Genomic DNA, 27,689 nt, shown 5'->3' with positions numbered 1-27,689 from the left:
CTACAAGAGTTCCAAGGGAAATCACCTAGATTGATTCTGTGATTTCTCTGAGATACCTTACACTGGGGATAAAAGTAGCGCCCAAATAGGATTATCTCAAGGATTACATGAATCGGAATTGACAAACACACAATGTTCTTAGAAGCTGAAACATATTAATCATTAGGTAAATATTAATCCTGTCTATATATAAATATGGAAATGAGTCACAATATGAAATGTTTTATTCTACGATGAAACCATGTTCAAAAGTACTAACCATCTCTCTAGGCCAACTCACAGATTTAGCACCCACAACCTATAGTTTTGTTTTTACAAATAAAGTTTTATTGGCACACAAACATTGTTGTCTTTACCTGTTGTCCAGCTGGTTTGGAACTACGACAGAGCTGAGTAGTCGCAAAAGAATACCTGTGGACATGAAACAAAGGGGTAGTCTTCTAGTGCAGAGATAGGAGCTGCCTTTTCCTGCACCATGTGCCCTGCCATGTCCTGGTCTGAGAAGACACTGCTTGTGCAAACTACTCTAGGCTATGTGACTTCACACACTTGGGTCTCCAAAGGCTCAATCCCCTTCTACTTCAGACTGACACAGCAAACTACTCTAGTCAGGGTCTCAGCATGAAACAGCAGCTCAAATCAGAATAATCTGAGAACAGTTCAATAAAGAGGTCATCTGAAATGGTGGGGAAAGGGACCAGAAAGGTCACAGGATATAGGGAAATAGGAGGACTCAGAGCCAGGAAAAGAACTGTTCACCAGCCCAGGCAGAAGAGGATGGTGCCTTTTAGGGAGCCCAAATGGGTCAGCTTCTGAGGGCATACCTGGGTAAGATAAGGTCACAAAGGAAAACTAGAAGGGCAAAATGACACCAGCAGACATTGCTGATGGAAGCTGGGTATACAAAATATACCTGACAAAGGCTTCCTCCCAATCACCTCTTCGGGCCAGTAGTTTGGCACAAATACCAATAGGCTGCCATAGCTTTTATCTGTAAATTCCTTCTTTCTCTTCCTCTTCTTCTTCTGTCTGTCAATTTCATGATAATTATAGAACTCAGATGCTACCTAAAGATTTTCATCAAGTCCTGATCTCAGTCAGGAACTGTGCCCAGTAACCCAGCCCAAGTCAACACACTGAAGGTACTTTATCAGTCCCTTGGAAGAAAGAGCCTAGAGTGAAGAAAAGCTTCATTGGCTGGTAAATGTTCAAATTAAGCTGTTCCCATTAGCCAGAACCTCCTTCACAATCACACACAGAGACACATACATACCCACAGATATTCTCTATTGGCATCTGGTATCTTACAGACCACAAAACCGCAACAAGTCACCTGATGAACCTGGCCATCCCAGACAGTGAGAATTCACAGGCTCATGAGGAAGAGCGAAATCACAACCATCCTATGGCAGAACTGGCACTACAATTCAGGATTAGAACCTATAATCAGTTTAGACTGTTCATAGAGGCCAAAACTGGATGCCAATCTCAGAGCCCCAAGAAGGAGCTGAGACATGATGTGATTTCAGGTATTTCCTTGAGCCCATCCTTCTAACCTCCTCACTCCCCAAGTCTTCCTCTAAGGCAACCTGTGAACAGGTTCAAATTCAGCGTTCAAATTCTATACTTGGACACTGGACTTGTGATGTTTTCTTATTTTTCTGAGTTAGAGCTGTGCTTTATATCCCTGACTGGCCTTGGAACTCATGGATCTCTCGCCTCAGCCAACTGAATACTGGGATTATCGACTTGCACCCTCATACCAGGCTCAGATTTGTTCCTCTTTAATGAAATCCAGTTTTCTAGTTGTATAAATGTGTTGATGCCATCAGCCACTGTGTCGTATTAAATCCAATTGCACACAAGCAAGCTCATTGCAGGGTCCAAAGGCCATCAGATAACAGACTTTTCTTGGTTTTCCCTCCAGTTGGAAGACTGGTAGAATATTTGGAACGGCTTTCACAAAAACTTAGAAGCCATCTGATTGGAGTATCATGGTTAGAAATCTGTGCTCTATCCCTAAAATGTAGGAATCCTTTTTGAAAGATTGGGGAGGCCTCTTAATGTTTGAAAAACCCTTACGTTTTAATGGACTCAATGTAATTAAGAGAAACCAAGTTTTTCTTCCCTCTTTACCCTCAAATGTCTTCCTAAGAAATGAAGGGTTGAGACTTGTAGCCCAAGTGCTCTGGTTTTAAATTAGACAACTTTGTCCTGACAGGAACCGAGTCACAGCTGTCACTGCTGATTATTTTTAGAGTTACTACTAAACCCTTTGTACAGTATGAGTTGCCACTGTTCAAGGCAAACAGAAAGACTTCACATTTTATCATGACAGCTCTAGAGTTATCCACCTCCTCATAATCATTATTTCTAGCTTGTTTGGAGGAGTGAGGCAGCAGGCATCTTGACAATCTTAACTGCAAAGAAGGCAGGACCCTTGTTGTTACATTGGAGGGATTTGGAGCCCCATATAGCTGAGGGGGAAAAACCCCACTGCCTCCAGGAAACCCCCAGGGGAATTATTCCCATGGGAAGCAGCTACTCTTACAGCCTTCTTAGGATAAAACCACGAATCTTTCCTAAGAGACAAAAACTGCCTTAATAGTAACCAACCAATCAGAGCCCTTATATGCAAATACCCACAGAGGTTAACCAGGATTGGTCAGTTTGTGGGTAATGTCACAAGCTCCCTTCTCTGACCCAATAATGTTACTATCACATAAAAGGCACTGCCACACTGCAGATCTTTAGGGAGCAAACTTCACAGCAAGCACAGCACCTTCTAGATTGCTCCTGGGGTGTGGGGACAGAAGTCTTCGCTGTCCAAGTTACTGAAGCCAGAAAAAAAAATCATGATTTTATGAACATGGGAAAAGAAATCCAACTAAGGCCAAAGGTGAATGTCTCATCTTACATCCACTTTCTACTGAATTACAGAAACAAATTCAAGGAACAACAGCCTAATACCTATCTTGGCTTTAAAGAGTTTTCTAGAAAGTGTTCAGAAAAATGGAGAACCATCTCAAAGCATGAAAAGGCCAAGTACGAAGCCCTGGCCAAACTTGACAAAGCCCGATATCAGGAGGAGATGATGAATTACATTGGCAAGAAGAAAAAACGGAGAAAGAGAGATCCCCAGGCACCCAGACGGCCTCCATCATCATTCCTAATCTTCTCCCAAGACCACTATGCCCAGCTGAAGAAGGAGAATCCTGGCTGGTCAGTGGTGCAGGTGGCAAAGGCCACAGGGAAGATGTGGTCCACGACAACAGAGGTGGACAAGCAGCCTTATGAGCAGCGAGCGGCTGTCCTACGATCGAAGTACTTTGAGGATGTTAACATCTACCGCCAACAACACCATGGCAGGAAGAGGAGCTTCCGGCTGTCAGCCAGGACCCAGCGCAGCAGCGGAAGAACTGAACCCAACAAGCGAGTGGATCCGGTTTGAAAAGAATAAAATGCCATTGAACCGTATTAACCTGGCTCTTGCTTTGTGCATGACTTTAGAGCAGGCATCACCACTGCACTGGGGAAGTGAGAGGTTTGGTAGAGAGGTTGGGCCTAGAAGAGTGGTGGTCATGTGGAAGAAGGCTTTGAGAGAGGAGGGAGCAGAACAGAGGTGTGAAGATTGGGGAGGGGCGGTCATGGAAGTAGGAATATCTGTTAAGTGGTCATCTAGGTTGGAGGACCGTGTCAGGGACACACTAAGTCCAGCTATGGTGAGGGTGGAGGGCCTGGTGGATGGCTTGGTTCAAGCTCCCATTACAAGACCCAACAGAGAAGACACCAAGAGGAATTCAACTCGGGTGGCACTGAAACAATTCAGTTGGACATACGAGAACCCAGAGAATTTCTGTAGTTCCAACTATTGGACTTCCAGCAAGATTAGCTGCTACTCTGCTATAGACTGTAGAAACTCCTATAGTTTCCAGGTTTGGACCCTCCTATTTTCCTGTAACTGACATACCAGTCTGACTCTTTTGTGACCAAGGCTTCCTAGGACAACAGTGATTGGCTCAGATGAGGTCATGTGACTCACGCTGGTCTCATCAGAGGAGACTTTATGTAGTACTCATCCCCCCATAGGACTGTCATTTGCCTTCTCATAGCCTTGTCTCAAGGCCTTATTAGAATCCCTTGGCATCTGTCCTCTAGGAGAGTTTGCCAAAGTTGAGCCCACTTGTTTTCATATTTTGCAGAGGAAGGTTTGAGTCAGACTTTCTTCAACCTGTTACAGTTCTGTCCACAGACATTCTAATCAAGATTGAAAGAAAAGGAGTGGTATGGCCTCTGGCTGTCAAAGGGATGGGACCAAACTGTGTCCAAACTATAGTACTAAGGCTGCTAGACCTGTATGCCTCTTTAGGGATGAGAGATTGTATACTAGAGAAATTTGGAAATCTGGGTCTAGACGCAGGCTGTTTCTGGAGGACTCCCAAGTACCAAGCCCTCTGCTAGACATGGAGGCACAACCGGGCCTATGCTAGGTTTCTGCTCTGAGAATTTTCCTCTAAGGATAGAGGTGAATTTGGCATAAATCACAGCACAGCAGCCACAGGGATAAATGTGAACACACGAAGTATAGGGAAGGAGTGGGTCCATCCACCAAACCTATCACTCAGATCTCCACAGAGGAAGTGGGCTCATGATACGGGGCAACCTCTTCCGCGTGCTGGCAAGATCTCATTCCCCATTGCCTATAGCTGCTAATTCCAGCTTGGCTCTGATTCTGCTTCAGTCCATCCTCCATCCTCTCCAGAGAGGCTCTCATTTTCTGCTTCACTGAGAAAACAGAGATCATCAGACTTAAGTGCCCTCAGTTTTCTCTCTCAAAATCTTTTTCTGTAGTCTCACTGGCTCATAGGGAGCCACTCCTCCTCCACCTCTTCCTCCTCCTCCCTCTTTTTCCTTATTTCCCTGCTTCCCATAGGCTCCTGCTCTCCATCCCTACCCTCTAAGCTTATACACGTTCACTTGTAACAGTGGTTCTGAGTTTTTACTAGCAAGATCTGGGGTAAGTCCTTATTCCTCTGAGCCTCAATATGCCCCATACCTATTTCACAGGTTGTTTTAGGGACACATGCAAAAGTATTTGGCAGTTTCAAATACCTGGGGACACCCTCTAGGGTGGCTATTCTATGATCTATCCTCCTGAAATTCACTTGTCTAATCTGTTAAATATGGGTAGAATTGTTCACTTGAGTCTAATAATTGGTAAAGGAGGTAGGATGATTATGTAATACAATACTCCAATTTATTGGCCAACTCACCCCTAGAGCAAGTTCTTGCTGTGGGATGAGTTAATTCTGGAATATCCATGTGGTAAAGATCTATGGGAAATGTCCTGTGGCTGAGGGGGCCTCAGACCAATCACCAGCCAAAATGGAAAGCTCTCCATCCCACAACCACAAGGCAATGGAGGCTGCAGCAACTACACAAACAGGTCATAGATCTTTCCCTGATGAATCAACACAGGAGAATTCAGCCTCGGCTGCCACTAAGATCATAGTCTGTGAGACTTCAAGTAATGCATCCAGAGAAGCTGTTACTGGACCCCTAGCTCAGAGAAACAGTATACATGTAGGGCTAAATGTGGAAATGTTTAAACACTATGAAGGTATGGTATGCTGTTGTAAGTGGTTAAGGTGGTGGTAATTTGTTACCCAGCAATTGATGATAAATACGTTGATAAATACATACCAGCTTCTTTGTAACTCTAGAAGTGACTGTCTTCAGTCTTGTTTCTCTCAAGCCTCTGTACCACCCATTTAATTTCTTTTGCTTTGCTACCTACTCCTCTTAAAAAGGTGGAAAATGCCCCCCCTTCCCACTTGAGCGCTAATTAGACTCCAACAGTGCAACTCTGTAGTGGCTTCAGTAGGCCTTTGGAGCCTGAACTGTGGGTGCCTGGTGGGCAGCAGCTGTGTGGTGGAGAGGCCCCCCCACACAGCTGGGTCCCCGCCCTCTTGCCATCCCTTTCTGGTTTCCCCTGTGATTAATTACATGAATGTGGGTGGCTAAGTCAGGAGTTTTGACAACAGTGTGCTAGGCCCCTGGGGAAAAGCAACTCTATTAACAAGGTTTTATGAAAGACACAACAGGAGGGTGTAAGTATGCTGGCTACTAATGACCATAGCAGTGAGAGTAGAGGAGAGGGATGGAAGAAAGTGGTGGGGAAGGAGGCGTCCAGACCCAAGGTAGTTGGTAGGAGAAAAAAATAGGAAATCCAGTATCATGCCAGCCTCCCAGGCTCCACCAGCTGGGCCCAGATGCCCTGTCCTTGGAGAAGTATAGTGTAGAGACTCTGTGCCCATCATCCTCCACTCAGATCCTTCTTTGTTCACCTAGCCCTTAACTTACTATTCATTCATTGAACCAATGTTTATGTAAATCCTATTCTTGCAACATACCAGTAGCTGTTCTGGTGTGAAAGAGGAGATAGACAAATAAGTTGACAAACATGCTAGACCATTTTTTGATAGTGTCAAATGCTTGGAAGAAAACAAACCAGAGTGATGAGATAAACAATGACAGGCAGGGTGCAGGTCGCTTGAAGTATGCTGTCAGAGGCGCCCTGTGGGATGACATCTGTTGATTGAAAGATGAGTAGAAGCCAAGCTTGCCAAGGTGTGAGAGTCCTCTAAGCAGTTAAGTGCCAGAGTCCTGAGGCATTTGGAGGCCAGAGTGACTGGAAGTGTAGGATGGGGTTGAAACATGCAGGTCATGGAAAAGAGTTTATTTTAAATTCAAACGCTGCGGGGAGCCACAGGTATTTCAGAAGTATGAGGGTATATGTGCTTCATTTTTGAAAGCTTTTTGTTTTTTTAGTTTTTGACCTTGAATTGGAAACCCAGGCACTATCCTTGAGCTCTTTTGCTCAAGGCTAACTAGCACTCTAGTTCAGCACCACTTCTGGTTGGAGATGAGTCTCATGGACTTTCCTGCCTGAGCTGGCTTTGGGTCATGATCTTCAGATCTCAGCTTCCTGAGCAGCTAGGATTACAGGCATGAACCACCGGCACCCAGCCCATCTTTGAGATCTTATTAGTCATTCTAGTCCTCAGAGATTGTTAAAGGCCAGTGAGAAGATGTCACCCTCTTCACAGGCTGAAGAAGAAAGGCCTGGCAGGAAGACATCAAGCCCATGGATTGCCCTTTGTGAAGCAGATACACCCAGGAGCTTGTACTTGGCCTTGTTTGAGGAGGCTACAAGCTAAAATCTGAGTGTGAAAGCTGTGGCATTTCTCTTAGGGTGATTCATTTTTTTCCTCAGAGAATGGAGATCTGGTTGGGTATACCATGGACTTGTGTCCATGGGAGATTATGATACATTGGACGAGTACTTTTAGGAAGCCTGCAGCACTCAGCTGGATGTCCTCACACACATGCGCCTTGGGCTCAGTATTTCTGGCACCTGGACCTTTAATTCCAGTTCAAAACACACAGATGTTGATGCAGATGGGCCCAGGACCACAAAAGAATCTCTCTCCCTCTCTTTCCTTCAGCTCCTTATTCCCTCTGGGTAGAAAGCAGGAGGCTGCTTTCTCTACTTGGAGACTTTGGAGGAGCTGGCCATGTTCGGTTCATTCTGCATCCCCCTCTCTCACTACGGAGTGCACTCCAGCTTTCTGCCTTTTAATCAGTTCAATCAGTAGTAAAACTCATTGGGCTCTCTCCTACATCTGCCAGTTGATTCTGCATCTGAGAGGGAAATAAGATTTTATTTATTGGGTTTCCCCTCAAATCCCAACAGAGACATGAGCCCTAGTTCAAAACAATGTATTGGCATCTGGCCACACAAATACACTGGGGGTTTTTATCAGTGGGTTTTTAGACTCCACTAAAACATAAATTGTTCGGAGGACCATAAAGTCTAGTTCCTAGACTATATAGGTTAGGGCCATGAGTAGGCAGGGTCATAGGGATGAGGTCACAAAGGCACTGGCTCCTCTTTGTCCTGTCATGTGATACTTCCACCAGCCATACCTGCCCTTCAGGTGTGAGTGTAAAAGGTAAGGGTAATGTAAGTATAATGCCAGGAACGTTGTTGTAAATGAAGTGCCTATGCCTCTGGAGGATGGTTTAAAGAAAGTGAAACCTCCTCAAAACAGGCAGTTTTAAGCAGGACAGATAAAGTGTCTTCAAGGGTGGATTACCAGTGATACCATGAATGTACTGTTATGGTGGTCTCCCCTGTCCCAGTTTTTTAACCTCAGTTCTCCCAAGCATGGCTCTCTAATCTTCGCAGTGTTCCAGCTGGTTGAGTTTAAAATTCTCCCCTTCTACAGGGAGCTGTTCCAGTAGCTGCCCATCACCTATGGGTGTCTTGCATGACATAATTGGGCACTGAGGACTCACCAGTTGCACTGTCTCTGAGTGTCCAGTGGCCACTACCTCCCCATATTTATATCTTTGTGTAATTCCCCCCCTTGAATGTAGGCTAGACCTAGGGACTCAATACTAATGAACAGAACAGGGGAAAAGTGTTAGGGTATCACTTTTAATATACTATGAAATCCCATGACACTCCCTGGCTCTTTTCTCTCACTTGCTTGAAGCAAAGTGACATGTTGAAAGCTACCCTACAGAGTCTTGTGTGACAAGGGACAGAGGATGGCTTCCTGCCAATGCTTAGTAGGAACTTTGGCTCACTGTCTAACAGTCTGCAAGGAACTGAATGGTGCCAGTAACTGAAAGAGTATGCTTGGAACTGGGATGTTCCCCAGGTGAGCCTTCAGGTTCTCTAGCCTTGTAGTAGGCCCAGCTAAGATGTTTCTGGTTTCTGACACATACAAATTCATACACGTTGCTCACATCACTGAGTCTTGACAAAAAAATTGTTGGAAGTTGGAGTAGATAGTTGAATACAGACTTTGGTTTAAGAGAATAGCTCTGTGACTTACACTTAAAGGTGAGAGACTGCTTTGGAGTCAGGCATTGGGGAGAAGGTGGGAGTACTTTGAAGAGATGGCTGAAGAATCTCCATTCCCTCAATGGCACTGAGGATAGAAATCTAGGCTTGGAGTCTCCTGCTGGTGGAGGCCCAAAAGAAGTGGAGAATGCATTACTGGGAACTAGAAGGAGTGGATTGATCCTTGCTATGTAGAGGCAGAAAGCTTGGTGACACTGCTATCTGAGGTTATATCGTAAGGAAAACATTTGCGTAATGCACTTACTGATGGAGATACAGAAATGTCCAAGCAAAAATGCTGACCTATGTAAGAAGACAGGAAACACAGTCCACCAGAAAAGGGATGAGACTTCTCAGTCCTGCAAGTTGTATGTTCCAAGGCAGCAATAAATGGTAACATTAGAAAAGGCTGTACTCTGTCAAGGAAAAAAAATATGGAGGACCAGAGACAAAGCTGGGGGTGAGATTGTGTAGCCTTTGGCTAAGATTCAGAAGGATCTGAGCATGGAGACCCTCAGAGAGACCAATGTTCCTTACGGGTCTTCTCCATCCAATAACAGGGGCCATGGGAGCTTGAAATCATCTCTTGGCCATCTTAGCACAATATCCAGGTTGGTAAAATTCTGTTTGAATAAAATTGTGGACATACAGAATACCACGATGATTTATGAGAAAACTATGATTGTAAGGTGACAGCTGGGACTAGAAGGGACAACGATGTAATGAAAATTTAGAGAATCATTTGGAACCCCAAAACTACTTAGTAGCAGGACACAGTTCAAAGAATCAAGTCAGCTTCAAACATATGCTACCTTTTATGAGCAACGAAGGACAGGACAGAGGGAAGGAACCAACTCACTATACAGAGGGGAGCTAAGAGTCATGTAGAATTATTTCTAGCCTTTGAAACCTAGTCAAGAAATACCCAGCACTTTTCTGGATGAGTTTCAAGATGGTTATGAACCAGTGACTCCCTTTACCTCCTCCCATTATGAGTAAGCATGTCTACCACCATTAGCCCTGTACCCATCTTGCCACTAGATACTGGACATGAGAGACCATTTATCTCTTCAGTTTGGCAAGTCATGAAATCCAGAGTAATAGTCTCCTAGATCCTGTACTTAAGGAAGTAGCCTCGAATCTCAGGTACAGTTGGCCATGATTTAGATGGTGGGTTTCTGGACTTTCTGTTTGTATTATCCCATTATGGGATGATATATTGGGAGACCATGAAAAGTAGTGACTGTATTCTGTTTGTGGAAGAAACATGAATTATGAGGGTCAGTGCACAGACTGTGGTAACAGAGTAAGAAGTGACCCTACAAGATGTCCACTTCCCGGACCCATGCCTTGTGCAACCTCCTCTCCTTGCATTTGGGCTGGACCTACCAACTGACTTTTGATGAGATGAACAGAGCAAAAATATTATGTTCTTTCTATTTTCTCTTTGTGTGTATGTGTGTGTCAGCTAGAGCTGGAACTTGAACTCAGGGCCCAGTGCTCTGTCTTAGCATTTTCACTCAAAATTGGAACTGTATTATTTAAGGTATAGTTCCACTTCCAGCTGCTTGCTGCTTAACTGGAGATTGAGTCTCACCATTCTCAGATGTCACCCTGCGGAGTCACGAGAATTACAGCAAGAGCTGCATGTGACTTCTGACAGCAAGTTATGAAAAATTGTGACTTTTGTCTGATTTGATTTCCTCTAATAAAGCAAGCAGTTCTCACAAAAGGTGCCCTATAGAAAGGAACAGGATCTGTATCTGATCACCAGCACAGAGGAGCTGAAACCTGAAAACAACCATACCATGTGGATCTGTTTGGAAACCATCTTCTGCCCGGGTGAGCTCTGAAATGAATGCAATCCTGTTAGATACATGGATTTCAGTCTTATATGAAGTCCTGAGATGCTACTTTAAGTCAGGATCACATTACCTTTTAGGTCTGAGGAACTTATATTTATCCCACTGGATTCACATCAGGTATTAAATCCACCGGGAAGTCCTCTGTGGTCCTCCTACCTGTTCTGTCTCCCGTAACAACTATATAAGCCCATACATGGCCATTTTAACATATAGCACACTGTCTCAGAGCTCGTACAGTGAGGGTACTGCCTTACAGGTCTCCCTAGAATCCAATATAACTCATCACAGCATAAAATAATGACAGCAAACTTTCATTGAATGACTATTCCTGATCATCTTGGAGGCAATTTCATGTAATTACCTTAATTTAAAAAAAAATCCAATCTGGTAGCTATATTGTTTGGTTTGGTTTTGCTCTTTCAGTGCTGGAGCTGGGACCCAGGTCCTCATATGTGCTAGGCAATTAGTCTGGCACTAAGCTACATGCCCTGTGTGTAAATAGGTGCATGAACACATTTCACAGATGAATACTGTAGACACCAGCGTAGGCACTCAGCTCACACTTGCTGGGAAGTGAACACCTGGAGCACATAAGGTTGTTGGCTCTTCCTGTCCCAGAAGTACCACTTCTCCTTGCTCCTAGGAACTCTCCACAAACACCGGAGTGGATGGGACCAGAAGGTCTCCCAGGCACCTAGACACATACTCTCTGTTTGGCTGGTGATGGAATTAGTTATTTCCAGAGAAAAAACTTGGAACTACCCCTGGTGCTTCTGCAGAAGAGCCTGCTGGATGGTACCCAGAAAGTGTGTGGTGCAGCTGAAGCCACACCTCCAGCCCTGTGCTCACAGCAGCAGTGCTTTTGGCTCATAGGCAAAAAGCAGCATTTTCCTCTTCTCATACCCTGTCATTATAAACCACACAAATTCCCCCAAGACCCACGGTAAAACGAACAGATGCGACTCTGTATTTTTAATGCATTATCTTGCAATTAGCGACAGTGGGCATGGAAGAATGCTGGGGTCCCCAGGGCTGCCCTTCACTGCTGCAGCTGCGAATACATTTGTGCTGAAGAATCTGGCCAGGCTCTTCAGGCCCACACAGCCTTGGCAGGGGGAATGAAGGAAATCTCCATCTGCAGAGTGTCTACTCTGCCCAGGAGTTTGTGAGGGTTTGATTATATCTCTGTTGCTATTCTGGCCCCATCAAGAGGATGTACCCCCCTTTTACAGCCCCAAATTCAGCACCCCAAATATGTTGGATGAGATTTCCATCAGCTTGAGGCCTACAGGTGCGGAGTAGAATGCAGAAGGGGAATGCTGCAGAACCTGGAAGCACCATAAGGGGGCATCTGAGTAGACTTCAGACATGAAGGAGTAGTTAGTTGGTTTGTGGGAACTCCTCAACTCTGTCACAGGAAGGGGGACTTTTGGGAGTTTTGGGGGGGAGAGGGGGTAATAAATACAATGCTAATAACTGGGCACACTTAAGTCTGGAGGAGAAGTCAATGCCTACCCCTCCAGCCCAGCCAAGGACCATTAGGAATCTGCCTGTAGTTGAGTGTAATTGGGCTTATTGACTGTCAGGAGTGAAGAAGAGTGCAAGGAACTGCAGGACCTTAGGCAGAAGGCTCTGGAAAGAACTGGGATACAAGGAAGCAGAACTTCGTCTTGGATTGAATACTGCTAGGAGCCTTGGCACTTAGAATATTTAGAAGGTACGAAATTAAAACGTAAGTAGAGCTAGGGCTCTATTTCAGAAATGGTCTCAGTTTTGGTCTGAAAGACTAGATATGGCTGTGGGTCTTATAATTGTCTTACTCCATCATCATCTCAGAGTGGCCTTGTCTAGTATTTACACTGTGAAACCTAAGGCCTCAGTATAGGTGCTGGGCTAGTTTCTGGGACTGAGTCCTATGAGTGCTGGGCCAGAACTCTGGCCACTGAAGGCTGCTGTTCTTTTCCTTACTTGCTCGTGCTAGTTTGCAGATGTAAAGAAGTTGAGGCTTACAGAGATGAAACAATGGGCCCATGTTTCCAGGGCTAGAAAGTGCTGAGACTCCCAGGACACCAGAACTCCAATGGGTACCAAGAAACCAGCAGGGACCTAGTGAATGAGGATGCCAGGGTTGATGGGGAGCCAGGCTGATGACTGTAGGGTGTGGTTCTGGGGGGGTGAAATGAGAAAACACATGCCGTGTGGAGTCAGAGATCTCATTTGGGAGATCTATTTTCTTTTTTTTTTTTTTGGCCAGTCCTGGGCTTAAGCTCAGGGCCTGAGCACCGTCCTTGGATTTTTCTCAAAGCTAGAGCTCTACCACTTGAGCCTTCGCACCACTTCTGGTGCAGTATGTGGTACTGAGGAATCGAACCCAGGTCTTCGTGCATGCTAGGCAAGCACTCTACCACTAGGCCAAACTCCTGGCCCCTTGGGAGATCTATTTCCACTGCTTATCAGCTAGGTGGCTCCAGGCAATTGATGCAGTAGCAGTGATTCAATTTTTTCTTCACTATTGTGAGATAAAATGAGAAACTATAGTAGAAAGTAGCTGAGCAATACCTAAGAAAGAGATCCTACTTGGTACATACCAGGCACAGTTCTAAGTACCTTATAGCTACCAGGGCATCTAACACAGCAGTCCCATGAGGCAGATTCTGGCTTGCGGATGAGAAGGCAGAGGCTCATAGAAGCTGAGAAACTTGTCTGAGGTCACACAGCTATCAAACAGCAGAACTCAGGTATTCTGGCTCTAGCACCATGCTCTATCATCTCAAATGGAATCTCTGGGGCTCCTTTCCTTCTCGTGTTGCTCCAGTTCATGAGCTTTAAAAGTCATGTTTCGATGGAGATTTAATACCCTAGCACTCTCCAGGCCCCAAACTTCTGCTTATGGATCAGTCTAAGCTGCTTGCCTAGTGCTAGTTTGAAGTGCATTCATTTCCTTAGAAGGTCAAAACATTCTTGGCACGACAGATAATATAGATTCAGGTCACTACAGTCAATAGATCAAATAAAATGTTGCATTGCTTTACTGGTATTTCTACACTTTTCAGTAAGTACTAAAGTCAGAGAAAAACATTGGAAAATGAGGAAAAATTAGATGGGGTGAGGGACAGCCTGTGTTTGCAGCTTAACCCTCTTTTGGAAAGACTGTTGTGTAGGCAAAAGGCAAATGGTTGCCAAGTGGAAATAGGTTAGACTTGGCCAGCCTTCTCCAATCCTGCAATAGCACAAAGCTGTGTAGCATGGCCATGGCTCACTGCCCGGGGCTGACTCAGCATGGCTAACCTGTGGAGTGGGTTTATAGGCTCTGTCCCAGGTTCTAGGAGAATAGAAGGTCCAGGACTCCTAGGGCCAGTGGCTTCAGTTAACTGAGGTCCTTTAAGCCTCTGACCTCTTTAGGCCTCGCTCCCCAACTACATGAGCAAGAAGAAGGTCAGGAACTTGCATTGCAGAGCCTCTCTGAGGCTCATCTGGTCTTAATTACATCTCTAAATCCCAAGGTATTACAACTCTCGAGAATTTGGGGGAATTCGGCTACTTAGAGGACTAGTCATAATTACAGTAATCCTTGGTATTTACCAAGCTCCCCTTCACAGACTGCAAAAGCCATACAGACAGCATTGAAGTGGTGAGGACACCCTGAGATTACTCTCAAGTTCTCTTCACAGTGGCCCAGACCCTTAGACTACTCATTTTGTTTAACTCAAGGATGTAGATGGGAAAAAAAATTCCTTCATTCCTTCCTGAGGGAGACCAAGGGGGAAGAAAGAAGTTGGTTAATTCAATGTAGTAGGGAGGCCTCAAAGTATTTGCTAGGCCTTCTTCTGGGGGCTGCTTAGCCCCTCCTATCCCATCACCTAGGGGATGGGCTCAGGCTGCTATGCTTGCATCTGCTGAACTTGTTCCTTCCTAGCATCAGCTGATTGAACAAGGACTGGACAGGTGACTAATGTACAGAGCCAATCAAATACTCTCTCAGTAATCTGAATAAAGGATGTAGAAGTGGGGGTCAGTCATTGGGCTGCTAAAGCTACAAGGTCAGACAAAGTGAAGGATTATAGTGACCCCTCAGGAACATGTGCAGAGCGAAGACCAATAGCCCATGTGGCATCCAAGAACTGATCTCCAGAACTTTCTGTTCCATGTACTGATTCAAAACACACACACACACACACACACACACACACACACACACACACACACACACCAATTCCAAAGCTAGGAGCTATTCCATGAGAGTACCACTTCATGGAAGTGAGGCACTAAAAGTCATCTGGAACTCCTACTTTGTTTTCTCACCTACAACATACCTTCCCTTCAGCATCAGCACATGAGGAGGCCAGCTCCAGCCCCCAGACAGGCTTCTTGTGCACAAGATGGGACAGAGGAGACCAGCATATGGGCCATTCCACAGTTCCCTGCTGACTTCTATTAGAAGCCAACATGGACCTGGTATGTTGGGTATGACTGCTCCTGACCCCCTCAGCATGACAGAGAAGGAGTGAGCAAAGTTCCTACCAAGGTGCCATTGTTAGGAGACAGCACAGCCATCTGCTCCTGTATCGATCTGACAGCGGCAGCACAGTCTGAAGACATAGACAGAGGCCCGGAGAGCAGCACAGTTCGATGAATGGTGCTCATTGATCCACTTACCTGCTTGATGGCTGGCCAAACTCTCTGTTTGAAAAGCTCATGGAAGGTCAGAGCCTAAAGGGCGTCTTAGGGAAGCCCGGGACAACATAGGGTTGTCACAAATGGGAAAAGCAAGCCCCATAGACACCACTGAGATTTCCATTTCCATCAAGAGGAATCCAAATAGCTCTGTTGTTTATGGGGTAGCTTTGGGGAGAAATAAGGTTTGGTTTTGTATCTCGATGTTTCCCGCAGGGAGCAAAAGCAAAACGCGCGCTCGCGCACGTGTGTGTGTGTGTGTGTGTGTGTGTGTGTGTGTGTGTGTGTGTGTGTGTGTGTGTGTGTTTTCCCCTCTGAAGGAATGAGTCATAGCTCTTGGATTGAAAGAAAAAGCACATTCTTATGTTACCACCAATGGGGTCTTCACTATGGGTAATCACTAATTCTGAGCCCCCCTTCCCCTGCTCTGTGGAACCCAGCATAATCAATGCATTTGCTCAGCTGTCAGGGGAGGGAGCATGCCCAAAAGAATATGAGACCATGACTGTCTCTGACAGCTTTTCTTAAGCACATTTTTTTAGCCAACATGCCTATTCCTGTGCCAATATGTCTCCAGCCAGCAATTCAAGGGCCCCAAGTGAAATCTGCAAATAGTCTGCTGTCCGTCATCCTTATCTAAGGTAGCAGGGGACACGGCCTCTAGATTATCCAACACCTTTGTGACTGAGAACCTCATCTGAGTGCAGCCTGGCATGAACTGGCATGTCTCTGGTCTCTGGTCCCCAATGACTAGGACACTAGGGAAACTGTGGGTGGCTGGGCTTAGGCCCAAGCTCATTTATCCTCTCTGTCTGCTTAGATTTCAACCTCTCAAAGTACCAGCCTAGATAAGGGTAGCCTTTGGCTTCCTCGGATGGTGAATATTGAAAGTTGATCTGTCCTCAGCTCCTGTGCTAACCAGGCTTCCTGCCATCCAAAGAACTGGGTTTAGAGGAAGAAAGGACTAGCTAGAATTCTGTACACACTGACTAAACTTTGGCAAGTTATCTGACCTCACTCTTCTGGGCCATATTTTCTTCCCCTGGGGAAAGGGGATATCAAAACAATACTCAATACAACTGGGATAAAGTAGAATAAATGAGGTAATGGACACAAAGCACTGGGCCCAGTGCATCACACCTAAGGCCAATATGTAACATTCGCTGAGAACTTATGATAAAGTTAAGTTCTATGCAAAGTGCTTTATGGGCATTATCTTATTTAATCTCCACGATAATAGTGAGAGATTCTATTATTCTAAATTTTAAAATGAGAAATCAGAGGCTTGGAAGGTTAAGTAAATTGTCAAGGTCAACAGCTGGTCAGTGACTAAGCAAGCATTAGTTCTGACCTCATGGACATCAAAGATAATGATTTATCTAATTTAATGTCTTACTATGTCTATTATGTCGTAGAAACTAAGGAAAAAAGTGTGTCTATTGATTGATGGCTATTAAGTATCTTTTTGAATAACTTTTTCTCTCTTCTTCTCCCTTTCCCTCTCTCCCCCACTTCTTTTCCTCTGCCTGCCTGCCTGTTTGTCTGTCTGTCTGCCTGTCTGTCTCTTTATGGGAAGCATTAATAAGCTGCTGCTTTATTTCTGATTGTATTTGTTTTCTAATCACTAGTATGGCTTTTGCTGGATCTTTTAATCCATTCAGACCTGCAACCCAAATGAACACATTTCCATACCACCCACTTTAATCAGAGATTAAATGATCTAAACTCACAGATTCAGCACTTTGGACAGAGCCAGGGTTTTCTAGCCATAATGTGTAGTCCATATTGGATTTGCATTTTAAAACCCGTTTACATTAAATGTGTGACCCACATATAAGATTGCGTTCTTCTCTTCTAGTTCAGTTATTTGGGCTCTCCTTTCCTGCTGCTAGCCAGTGAGGAGAAAGGCTACCATAAAGACTTTATGAATCCAAGAGGAATGCTACTCAGAGAGGAGTTATTTCACAGGCATAATTCTGAAACTGTAGCATGTTTTTAAAGAGGAAGTAAAGCTCATAGTGGCAGATTCTTAGCTCAAGGAAAGTCCCAATGTTAATGACTATTAGATGAACAACATAATTTGAGTCAATTCTACAGGCTATATGTAAAAAGTTATCCATGTCACTGGGTCCATACTTGAAACCAGTGAGAATAACAATAGCATGTCCCTTTCTCTTGAGCAGGATACTGGTGGCTTACATTGTAATTCTAGCGACTCAGGAAGCTGATAAGGATTCAAAGCCAGTCCAGACAGTCCATGAAACTCCTATCTTCAATTAACCACCCAAAAGCCGGAAGGAGAGCTGTAGCCCAACAAGTACAACCACAGCCTTGAGGGGAAAACCAAGTGAGAGTACATGGCCCTGAGTTCAAGCCAAGACAAGGAGGAAGTCATTACAGTCCTGGAGTTTTCAGATTTCATCCTTAGGATAAAATGTATTTATGAGAGGCTCATTATCTCCTGGATATTAGAAAACCAGCAAAGCTCAACTTCTGCCTTCCATGCCTTATTGGGTGAGGTGAAGGGGAGATGTATTTATATGCAACACAAAATGGGGTGGTAAGACAGGGTTTTGAGAGAAATAGGTATCAGAGTTTACTAGCTGGCAAGTCATTCCAGAATTACAGCATGTCTATGTCTTTTTGTAGCTTACAAACTCTTATTGACCCTCCAAGATGTTAATCTGTGTATCCTTCCCTCACTCACCAAGACAGAGTTAGTCTTTCTGCCTGGGGTTCCCACAAGATCTTGGGAAAAGGAAAATGGAAGTGAGGACAGACAGTGATTGGCAGTCAAAAAAGAAATGGAGAGGCTTGAATTGGATCTAGAAAAATGCCAGGAAGATCACTCTGGATGGGGAAGGAAGGAAAGAAAAAGTATTGTGGATAGCTACTATGTGTTTCTACAGCAGAAAGTAGCTGGGGAGCTTAGGCAACTTGGCACAATGGACTGGTGTAGGAAAATGATGGTGCTGGGAAGATGGCAGAGGATTCAGGTACTGGATTAGGATGAGGTCAGATTCCGATAATCCTCTATTAGGAAGTTTGTGATCCATCCTGTGAGTTCTAGGAGCTATACAAATCCAATTTTAAGTGGCTGGGGTTTTGGTTCAGTGTTTAACCAAGTGCTCATTACACTTGAAGCCCTGGGTTTCCAGGGCACATGAGCATACACATACACACACACACACACACACACACACACACACACACACACACAAACGCACACGAAATACATTTTTAACTTGTACTAATTTTCCTGGACCCAGAAAATAAAATAGTCTTGCTGTTACAGAAAATACAAACAACCATAAAGTAAAAGTACAGTAATAATCTATTCATAGCTATGGGTGCTAACATTTTTTCCCTTAATTTTCTTCCTCTTTATAACTATTATATGTATGTGTATAAAACTTTTGAGTTTATGCTATAGATTCACTTTTATGTGTTGTTTTTCACTATACATATATTAACCATTTTCCAATTTATTTGAATATTATTTGAAATTATAATTTTAATGGCCACATATTTCATCAGCTGCATATTCCACACTTTATGGAACCATTAATGTTAGATGGAGACTGTTTCCTTTCTTCCTCTGTAATAAATAACACTACAGTGGACCTATTTGCACATGTCACTTTGCACTAGCCTGTCACTACTTCCTTCATATACATTCTGAGCAGTGGTGTGTGCCTTTTGTGACTTTTATGTTTTAATCAGCTCTGTGAAATTACCTACTGCAAAGGTTGTGCCAATTTATAATCCCACCAACAGGGCATGCAACTCTAACAGGTTAAATGACTCATCTAAGATTAAACATCTGTGAGTAGCAGGCTGGGGAGCCAGTGTGAACAGAGGGAGCTACAGGGTCGGGCAGAACCACAGAGGGGCAACGGGGAATGGAGGAGCCAGAGGCAATTGAATCTGGAGGTCTGAAATCATCCCAGGGAAAGATGGATGGGCCTAATGAAACAGCTTCAAAGGGGAAACCTGTCCCTCTTTCTTGACTGCATTGCCTTTGTAGACTTGAGCACTGGACTGGCATCAGCGGGAAGAGCACAGGTAAAAACTCATCTGCTCTTCTGTAATTTGGTTTGAGGATTCCCCATTAACACCCTGGCTTTGCCAAAGAGGTCAACTGTGGACATAAACTCTATTCATCCCTAAAGGACATCAGAACTTCCCATCTCTCTGCAGTCAAATGTTTTCTCAGTTGTCTCATAAGTAAAAAATGATTCAAGACTCATTATTTTCTCAGTGCTCATATTTTGTACTTACTAGCAAACTTCATGGTTTGTGCAGTCCTTACTGAACACTCTATACTGGTCCCCCTTTCCAGGAAGCTAATCAGCTTCTATTCTATTCTATTCTATTCTATTCTATTCTATTCTATTCTATTCTATTCTGTTCTGTTCTAGATTGTCATGTTGAATCAAGATTTGACTTCTTCAACTGAAGTTTTAGTCTTGCAATTTTCTAAACCTTCTTCCATAGGATGGAGACATAACTATCAGAAAGTAGGTACCATTTTCTAGTCAGCGGGTGATCTGTTGGTGTAAAAATGTCAGACAGATCTGAGGTTTCAATTTGAACTCAGCTAGAAACCAGCTGTGTGTCCTTGAGAAGGTGCTAAACATCTCAGAGCCTCATTTTTCTGAACCATACTTCCAGGTAGTGAGGAGCCCAGGAAACATCCATAATTTGTTAAATAATGGGTGGGGGCTAGATCTTGGGGCTCTTCACAATGGCCTTTCTCTGTCAGAATTTCTCAAATGTTGCATCAAGATAAACTCTGGTAAGTTAGTAAAATGCAGATGGATCATTTCACTAATTTACTGACTCACATACTGTGGAAGTAGAGTCTAGAGACTTGTGTTTGCTTAGTCATCCACTCAGTACCCTGGTGCCAAGAAGTCAGAAGACATTAACACAATTATTCCCTGATAACAGATCCCCTAAACTAAGGAATGAGGTCTAATTTTTAGGGTGTTGCAACCTTTAGCCTCCTAGTTTTTAATGGGATTACAAGTGAGTGACAAGAGGGCTCTTGGAAAGGCACATGTCCACCATGTCTTGACGTATTCTAGAAACAACTTCAATAGACCCTGAAGGACAGGATCAGGCTTTTGGGGTGGGAGAGGGAGAGGGAGAAGCAGAGCATGGCAAGGGTTTATGGTCCAGTCTTGCAGACTGGTAAGTGAGCCAGGCAGTGAGTGAAAGGAAGGTAAAAGACAAAGTAGAAACCCAGGCCTTTCTCTAACACATGGGCCATCAGCAGGACCTTCCACAGTAGTGGGTGTTCTAGGAAGTCTTTCATAGTGACCGCATGCATCCTTAGTCCTCCTATCTCTAGTGGCCCTGTCTCTTAGGCCACTTGCTTCATGCCCTGATTTTCTACTAACAGATTCCCCAAGTCTCTGTGTTTAAGTCCCACTGCCCCCCCCATCCTCCCCCCGACACAATGGAGGTCCTTACATCAATGCACTTTGCGTAGTGTGTGGACAACTGCAGCTCGACCTGCCAACATTCCGTTTGACACCTCTGCCATTTCATCCACTCAAGCTAAGCTAGCAGCCATCTTTCTTCTTCCTCTTTGCTGCTCTGGCTCACAGAGAGGCTGAGCAGTGCTGTCGAGTCTGCTGACCATGCCAATCTCAACTTCCTTGCTTTTCACTGGCCTTGTGCTACCACGAGCAGCTCCTTTCTGTGCCTGTACCCTTCCCTGCACCCTGTCCTATAGCCTCAGGCAAAGAGACTTAGCAACAATATAAAGCAGGTCACATTATTCTCTGCTAAAATCTTTTCAATGGCTCCCCATAGCTCCCAGAATAAATCACAAATAACCTATGGATTCTATCTACATTTCCAGGCTTATCCCATCTCAGTTGTCCCTATCTTCTGGCTATTTTCCTGGATGTAGAACCTAGAAACTCTTTCTTCCTCCAGGGTTCTGGTCTGACCAAGGAGGCTCTGGTCCCCTTGAAGACCATACTTTCTGTCTCTACCTTTTCCTTACTGTGGATGCTCCCAGTTCACTAACTAGACAGTTTATCATGGAGAAGCTAGAAAAAAAAGAACAACTATTACAATTATTTCCCAAATCTATGCACTCTTACCCTACATTATGCATAGTGCATAAACTTTATATATTGAAGAACTAAAGATCCAGGGAGGTGAATTAATTTGTCCAAAGATCTAAGTAGTAAAAATGAGTGCTAAACACAGATTGTTTTGACTTTCAGGACATATCAAAAGACTACATCAAAGGACACATATGATTTAGATTTGTTTTCTATGATCTATGCAGGAAAAGTTACCCAGGCTGGACAGAACCCCCTTAGAATGCACTATCCTCAAAACCCAAGTGCTCAGCCTGGCTCATGAGGAGAAGCAATGTTATCTACTACAAGATGATTAGGACAACAATGAACTTAAATTCCAGCCACTGCCTGAGAATATCTGCTTCGGAATTCAATTTGGTTCAGTCCAATCCAATTGAATTCAGTGTAGTTATGGAGTATGTACCACACACCCTGGGAGGGCTGGCCACAAAAGGTCCAGAGAGCAAGCCAGAGGCCCCTTCTGGGAAATCATAAATAATGCAGGGAGGAATGGAGATGCTGAAAGCCAGGGGAAGGCAGCGATCTTTTGACTGGCCCTGGAGCTCTCAGAAGTAGATTTTTTTTTAAATTTTATTTTGTTTTGTTTTGCCAGTTTCCATCATAGTCCCTAGTAAACTATTCTGGAATAGGAGGTTCTTGTGTGGAAAGCTTGATCCCAGTTGGTGGTTGGAGATAAAAGGAGGAAGGGGTTTAGAAACCAGTGGAGGAAACAAAAGGAGGCAGGCACTGGGTAGAGGAAGCAGGTCTTGGGTGTGGGGAACCCTTTAGAGCCCTTTACTTTATCACTCTGCTTCCTGGCTGCTATTTGGTAAGCAGCCTTGCTCTCTCATTGACCCCTGCCATGGTGGTGTGATTCATGGCAGATAAAGGACAAGGGGCCATGAACTGAAACCGATGAAACTATGAGGAACCTTTCTTCCTTGGTTTTCCTCAGATGTTTTGTCATAACAATGGAGAGCTGACTAATATACCACCAAGTCTCCTAGGTACGCTTGGACCATTTGGGATGATGACTGTCTGAGGACCTGGTCGCTCCCGACCAAAGCCATGGATTTATTCTGAGGAAACTCTGGGCAGGCTATGGTAATCACCAGAGAGTCCTTGTCTATAAAAGTTGAATAGACATAATCATTGCTCATGGGACTATTGGAAGGGTTAAGAGAGATAAATGGCACATATCAAATGCTCAGTTGGTATAGCCTGAGTTAATCCAAAAAGTACAGCAAATACCATGTTGTCCTGGGTTGGCTAACTTAAGACACATCATAACAATACTTCCTATATATTGCTTAGATACTGGTTCTTGATGCCTAACGGCAAAATTGTGTGTGTGTGTGTGTGTGTGTGTGTGTGTGTGTGTGTGTGTTTGGCAATGTGCCCATACTGGGGGCTTGAACTCAGGGCCTCCAGTCCTCACTCAGCTTTTTCCCAGAAAGGTGTTGCTCTACCACTGAGTCACACCTCCACTTCCAACAATTTACTGGCTAATTGGAGATAAAGAGTCTCATGGACTTTCCTATACAAGTTGGCTTTAAATCATGATCCTCACATCTCTGCCTCCGGAATAGCTATGATTACAGGTGTGAGCCACCAATATCCAGCCTATGAAATGCTTCTTGCACAAATGAATGCATGAGTAGGGTGCATGGAGTAGCAGGCAGTGGAGAACCTGAGATGCCAGGTGAATGGTTTCAATGACATCCCAATGGGGCCAGGAGCCATCATGTAGGGGTTTCAGTGGGGAAGTAATCAGGCTTAGCCATTTAGCAAGCAAGCTCTGAGCCAGGCTAGAGGATGTGTGAGGACTACGTAAGCAAGAATAGTAGCCTGGTGGTACAGAAAAGGAGAAAAAGGCAAAGCTATTTAGGAGATGGAACTGGCAGAATTTGGTAACCAGGATGTGAACACAGGTGATGCCTCCTGCTCTATTCAATGTCCTTAGGAGAGAGAGAAGCGAGATGACATACACGGCAGGAAGAAGCCTATGGCCTCTTTGGAGCCCCTAACCATGACTGTACCTGGGGAAGCTGGGCTGGCTGCTGGCTGCCCCAGGCACAGAGCAGAGGTCAGGTCACTGGGTCTGAGTGGCCTGTATGCAACATGGACTGTGGCCAGAATTCCATGGGACAATCCTTCCGTGCTACAGGCCTCTGGGTTCACAGGTGGGGGCCAGCAGCAAACCGCAGGAAAGGGCTTCTCCTTGGTTGACAGGCCTCGGCATGGGGACAGAAGTCATTCCTAGCTGTACGATGTTTTGCTCTTGAGCTGATAAGGAAATAGAAACCTTTGGAAATGACCCAGATAAAGGGAATGTGACACCAGCATGTGTCCATTAAGCCTTCAGCTTGCCAGAAGAAATTCAAACACTCTGCATGCTCTACAGATAAACTGAGGCTCCAAGAGCTATTTCTCTTTGTTATACTGGGGCTTGAATATAGGGCCTCCAACTCTCACTTGGGTTTTTTCTTTTTTGGCTCAAGAGTGACACTCTACCACTTGAGCTCCACCTCTGGCTTTTGGGTGGTTAATTAGAGATAAGAGTCTCATAGACTTTCCTGCCTGGACTAGCTTTGAAACCTCCATTCTCAGATCTCAGCTTCCTGAGTATCTAGGAAGTGAGTCACCCATTGTCCAGCAAGGTTGTTTTTTGTTTGTTTTTTTTGTTTTAATGACTGACATTTTACTGGTGGAATTAGAATTTAAGCCCAATCCCCGGACTCCCAGACCTTGTTCTCTTTCTCTTGTGGCATATTTCATGGTCTTTAATTTTAAAAGTCCCATTTCTGTGGACATTCATATACTGCTAATACTGGTGCCAAATGATCGAAAGCTTTTAGGAAGCAATTTGGGAAAAAAAAAGAAAAGAAATCAAGAGTCTAAAAAAAAATCCATTCTAGGAATTGCTCCTAAAGAAATAATCATAAATTCCAGAGTGGGGGGACAGCTTTACCCAGAAAAAGCAATCTTCAAGGGACCTACTATAACAGAAACAAGTGAAAATAGTCTTCATATCCGTCCACACAGAAAGGGTTAAGTAAACTGTGATACATCTAGTTAGTGGGTGTGTAAAGGTTAAAGTACAACACTTCACACAGCATCCACCAGACAGGACACCTTCCAGTTATTGGTACTTACATCTGTGTCTGTTTTCTTTTTCTGAAGCTTCCCTGTCAGGCTCCATTAACTTACTCCAAAGCACTCAAGATTATTTATTTTTTCATTATTTATTGTGCTGGTACCAGGGCTTAAATGCAGGGCCTCCATTCTCACGTGGCTTTTTCCCTCAAGGCTAGCATTCTACGACCTGAGCAATACTTCCACTTCTGGCATTTTGTTGGTGAGCTGGAAATAAGGGTTTGTCACTTGGGTTTGTCTGCCTGGGCTGGCTTTTAACTATGATCTTCAGATCTCAGCCTCCTAAATAGCTGGGATTACAGGCATGAGCTACCGGCATCCGAATAACTCTAGATCATTTTCTAAAAATAGTACTATTTAATATAGAAAATGTGTGGTTTCTCAGTTTGATTTAAAATGAGAGTAAAAATGGCTGTAGATGGTTTCCTATTTTTATCAAATTTAGTAAAATCTGTGCTTGCCTTTATGTGTCTCACAGGCAGAAATCCTGCAGCTGCCAAACCTGTTACCTGTCTCTAACACAATCTGGAAACTAGCCACGGGGAAGCCAAAGCCAAATGAACAAAAAACAAAACAAGGAAAAGAGCACAAACAACGGAAAGGAAGACGCAAAACATTGCTTGTAGATAATGACTGTTCAACTTACAACATCTAAAACAATTCATTTTAGAACTGTTAGTAGAACGTTCAGTAAGATGATGGTTCTGCAAGATAAGTAAATAAATAAACCAAACAAGAAATGTACTAGGTGTATGTGATAGAAACAGTACATTTCTTTTTACAAAAGATCACTTAAAAAAAAACCTGATAAATGAGAGACAGTCACAGCGTTGTAACCATGTCAGTTTTTTCCAATTGTTCTTCAGATTCAGTGAAATGCCAACCCAAATCACAATGGAGTTTCTCTGGAAGGAAATCTGAAAAACTCAGTTCTCAAATTCATTTGGAAAAGCAAATGCATAAGAATTGCCAATAAAATGTTTTAAAAATAGTAATAGGAAGGGAAGCTTTCCCACCAGAAAATAAAACTTACTATAAAACCATGATGAAGTGCAAATGATACTATTACAGTACAATAATAGAGGAATGAAGTGGGAGACAACAGCCCTCCCACCGCAGTCGAGTAGCGATGGGAACTTGGTATATAATACAAGGGCTATTGCAAATCAGAAAGGATAGTTCAGCATGGTTCCATATGTGCAGCTAAAATAAACCTAGATCTATTGTTTGCACCCAGTACAAAACGATAATTAAAACATTAAGGAATTCAGTATAAGCAGGTGCTGGTGGCTCAAACCTATAATTCTTGCTACTCAGGAGGCTGAAATCTGAGGATCCTCATTCAAGGCCAGCCCACAGACCGAAAAAGCTGAGAAACTTCTCTCCAGTGAAACAGCAGCAAGGTAGAAGTGGAACTATGGTTCAAAGTGGTAAAGTGCCAGTTTTGCACGAAAAAAAATAAAAACTGAGGGAAAACACCCAGGCTCTGAGTTCAATTCCAGTACCAGAACACACGCATAAGGCAAAAAAAAAAAAAAGTTCAGTTGGGCACTGGTGGCTCACACCTGTAATCCTAGCTACTCAGGAGGCAGAGATCTGAGGATCCAGGTTCAAAGCCAGTCCAGACATGAAAGTCCTTGAGGCTCTTATCTCTTAACACCAGAAAACCAGAAGTGGTGCTATGGCTTGAGTGGGTAGAGTTGTAGCCTTGAGCTGAAGAGCTCAGGAACAGCATCCAGGCCCAGAGTTCAAGTCCCATGATTGACAAAAAAAAAGTTTAATGTAAAATATGAAACTCTCAGAATTCTAGAAGAAATGAAAATTAGTACAATAATTTCCAAGTGGGTAGGTCTTCCTAACTGATAGAAAACTGTTTCATTTGATCAAATTAGGAGATGGGTGACTGGAACACACAAGCTCTTCCTGGGTCTTAAACTCAGAGCCTGGGTGCTGTTCCTGCACTTCTTTTTGCTTGAAGCCAGTGCTCTACCACTGAGCCATAGTGCCACTTCTAGCCTCTTCTGAATAGTTTATTGGAGATGAGCATCTCATGGACTTTTCTGCCCCAAGCCAGTTTTGAACAACAATCCTCAGATCTCAACTTTCTGAGTAGCTAATATTCCAGGTGTGAGCAACTGGCACCCAGATATGAAGCACATGAACTTTGAAAACTTCTGTAATGAGTGAGAGCGGAACAATGTAATTAAGACAAGTCACTGACAACTATTTCTTATAATATTTCAGATATATAAAGAGCTCCTACAAACCAATAGGAAATAGAGCCTAGTTGAGAGATGGACAAAAAAGATCAACGTATGTAGAAAATAAGAATATTTCATATACACTTGAAGAGATTACTAGCCATATTACAAGCTGGAGGAATGGAAACAAGAGGTGCTATTTTATTTTCCTTTGGAAGCTTGAGTCCCACTATATTGCTCAGGCTGGGCAACTCCCTGAACTAAAGTGGTCCTCCATCTCAGATTCCCAAGTAGCTGAGATGGCAGATGGATGCCACTGAACCAGGCTAAATGCGGGATTTCTGTCCACTGGCTGAGATGCATAAAAATAACAAAACACAGCTTTGGGAAGGAGGATGGGAAATAGCCAGTCTCAGAGCTGACAGAAAATTAAATTCATCTTGGTTTTTGGAGTACATTTTGGCAGAAACTAAATTTAAGCATAACATATACTTTGACCCAAAAATTCCACTTTAAGAAAGCTCTCCTATAAATGCCTCAGTGCACAACCAAGATAGATATAAATGCACAATGTTGTTAACTGTAGGAGCCTGAAATGGTGAAAAACTGCATTAAACGCCAGGTGATTGCTAACTACACTAATACAAAAGTACACACACACACACACACACACACACACACACACACACACACACACCCCTACTTAGAAAACTGTCCACATACAAGAGAACAAGAGCAAACTGTAGAATGAAGTATACATGTGCCACCCCTCCAT

General features: G+C 43.9%; 2 protein-coding genes and 1 long non-coding RNA gene across 3 annotated transcripts in view; 2 read left to right on the top strand and 1 right to left on the bottom strand.

The window, feature by feature from the left end:
- Window positions 1-27,689, bottom strand: part of Csmd2 (CUB and Sushi multiple domains 2) — a 501,465-nt gene that overhangs the window by 282,369 nt on the left and 191,407 nt on the right. The gene's annotated exons all lie outside the window — the stretch shown is intronic.
- Window positions 2,731-3,477, top strand: Hmgb4 (high mobility group box 4). Its single transcript, XM_090335281.1, has one exon. The coding sequence runs from the start codon at window positions 2,864-2,866 to the stop codon at window positions 3,449-3,451; it is 588 nt and encodes a 195-aa protein (XP_090191407.1). The 5' UTR covers window positions 2,731-2,863; the 3' UTR covers window positions 3,452-3,477.
- LOC150062138 (uncharacterized) lies at window positions 7,948-25,766 on the top strand. The gene is made up of 3 exons (XR_016535865.1): window positions 7,948-8,015; window positions 10,629-10,756; window positions 25,192-25,766. It is a non-coding gene; the product is annotated as an uncharacterized LOC150062138 (long non-coding RNA).

Source organism: Megascapheus bottae, chromosome 6 (assembly GCF_031878675.1).
Source record: "Megascapheus bottae isolate mThoBot1 chromosome 6, mThoBot2.hap1, whole genome shotgun sequence".
In the NCBI taxonomy this organism is placed as follows: Eukaryota; Metazoa; Chordata; class Mammalia; order Rodentia; family Geomyidae; genus Megascapheus; species Megascapheus bottae.
The sequence above is the reverse complement of the archived record's forward strand: the minus strand, read 5'-3'. Positions and strand labels throughout refer to the sequence as shown.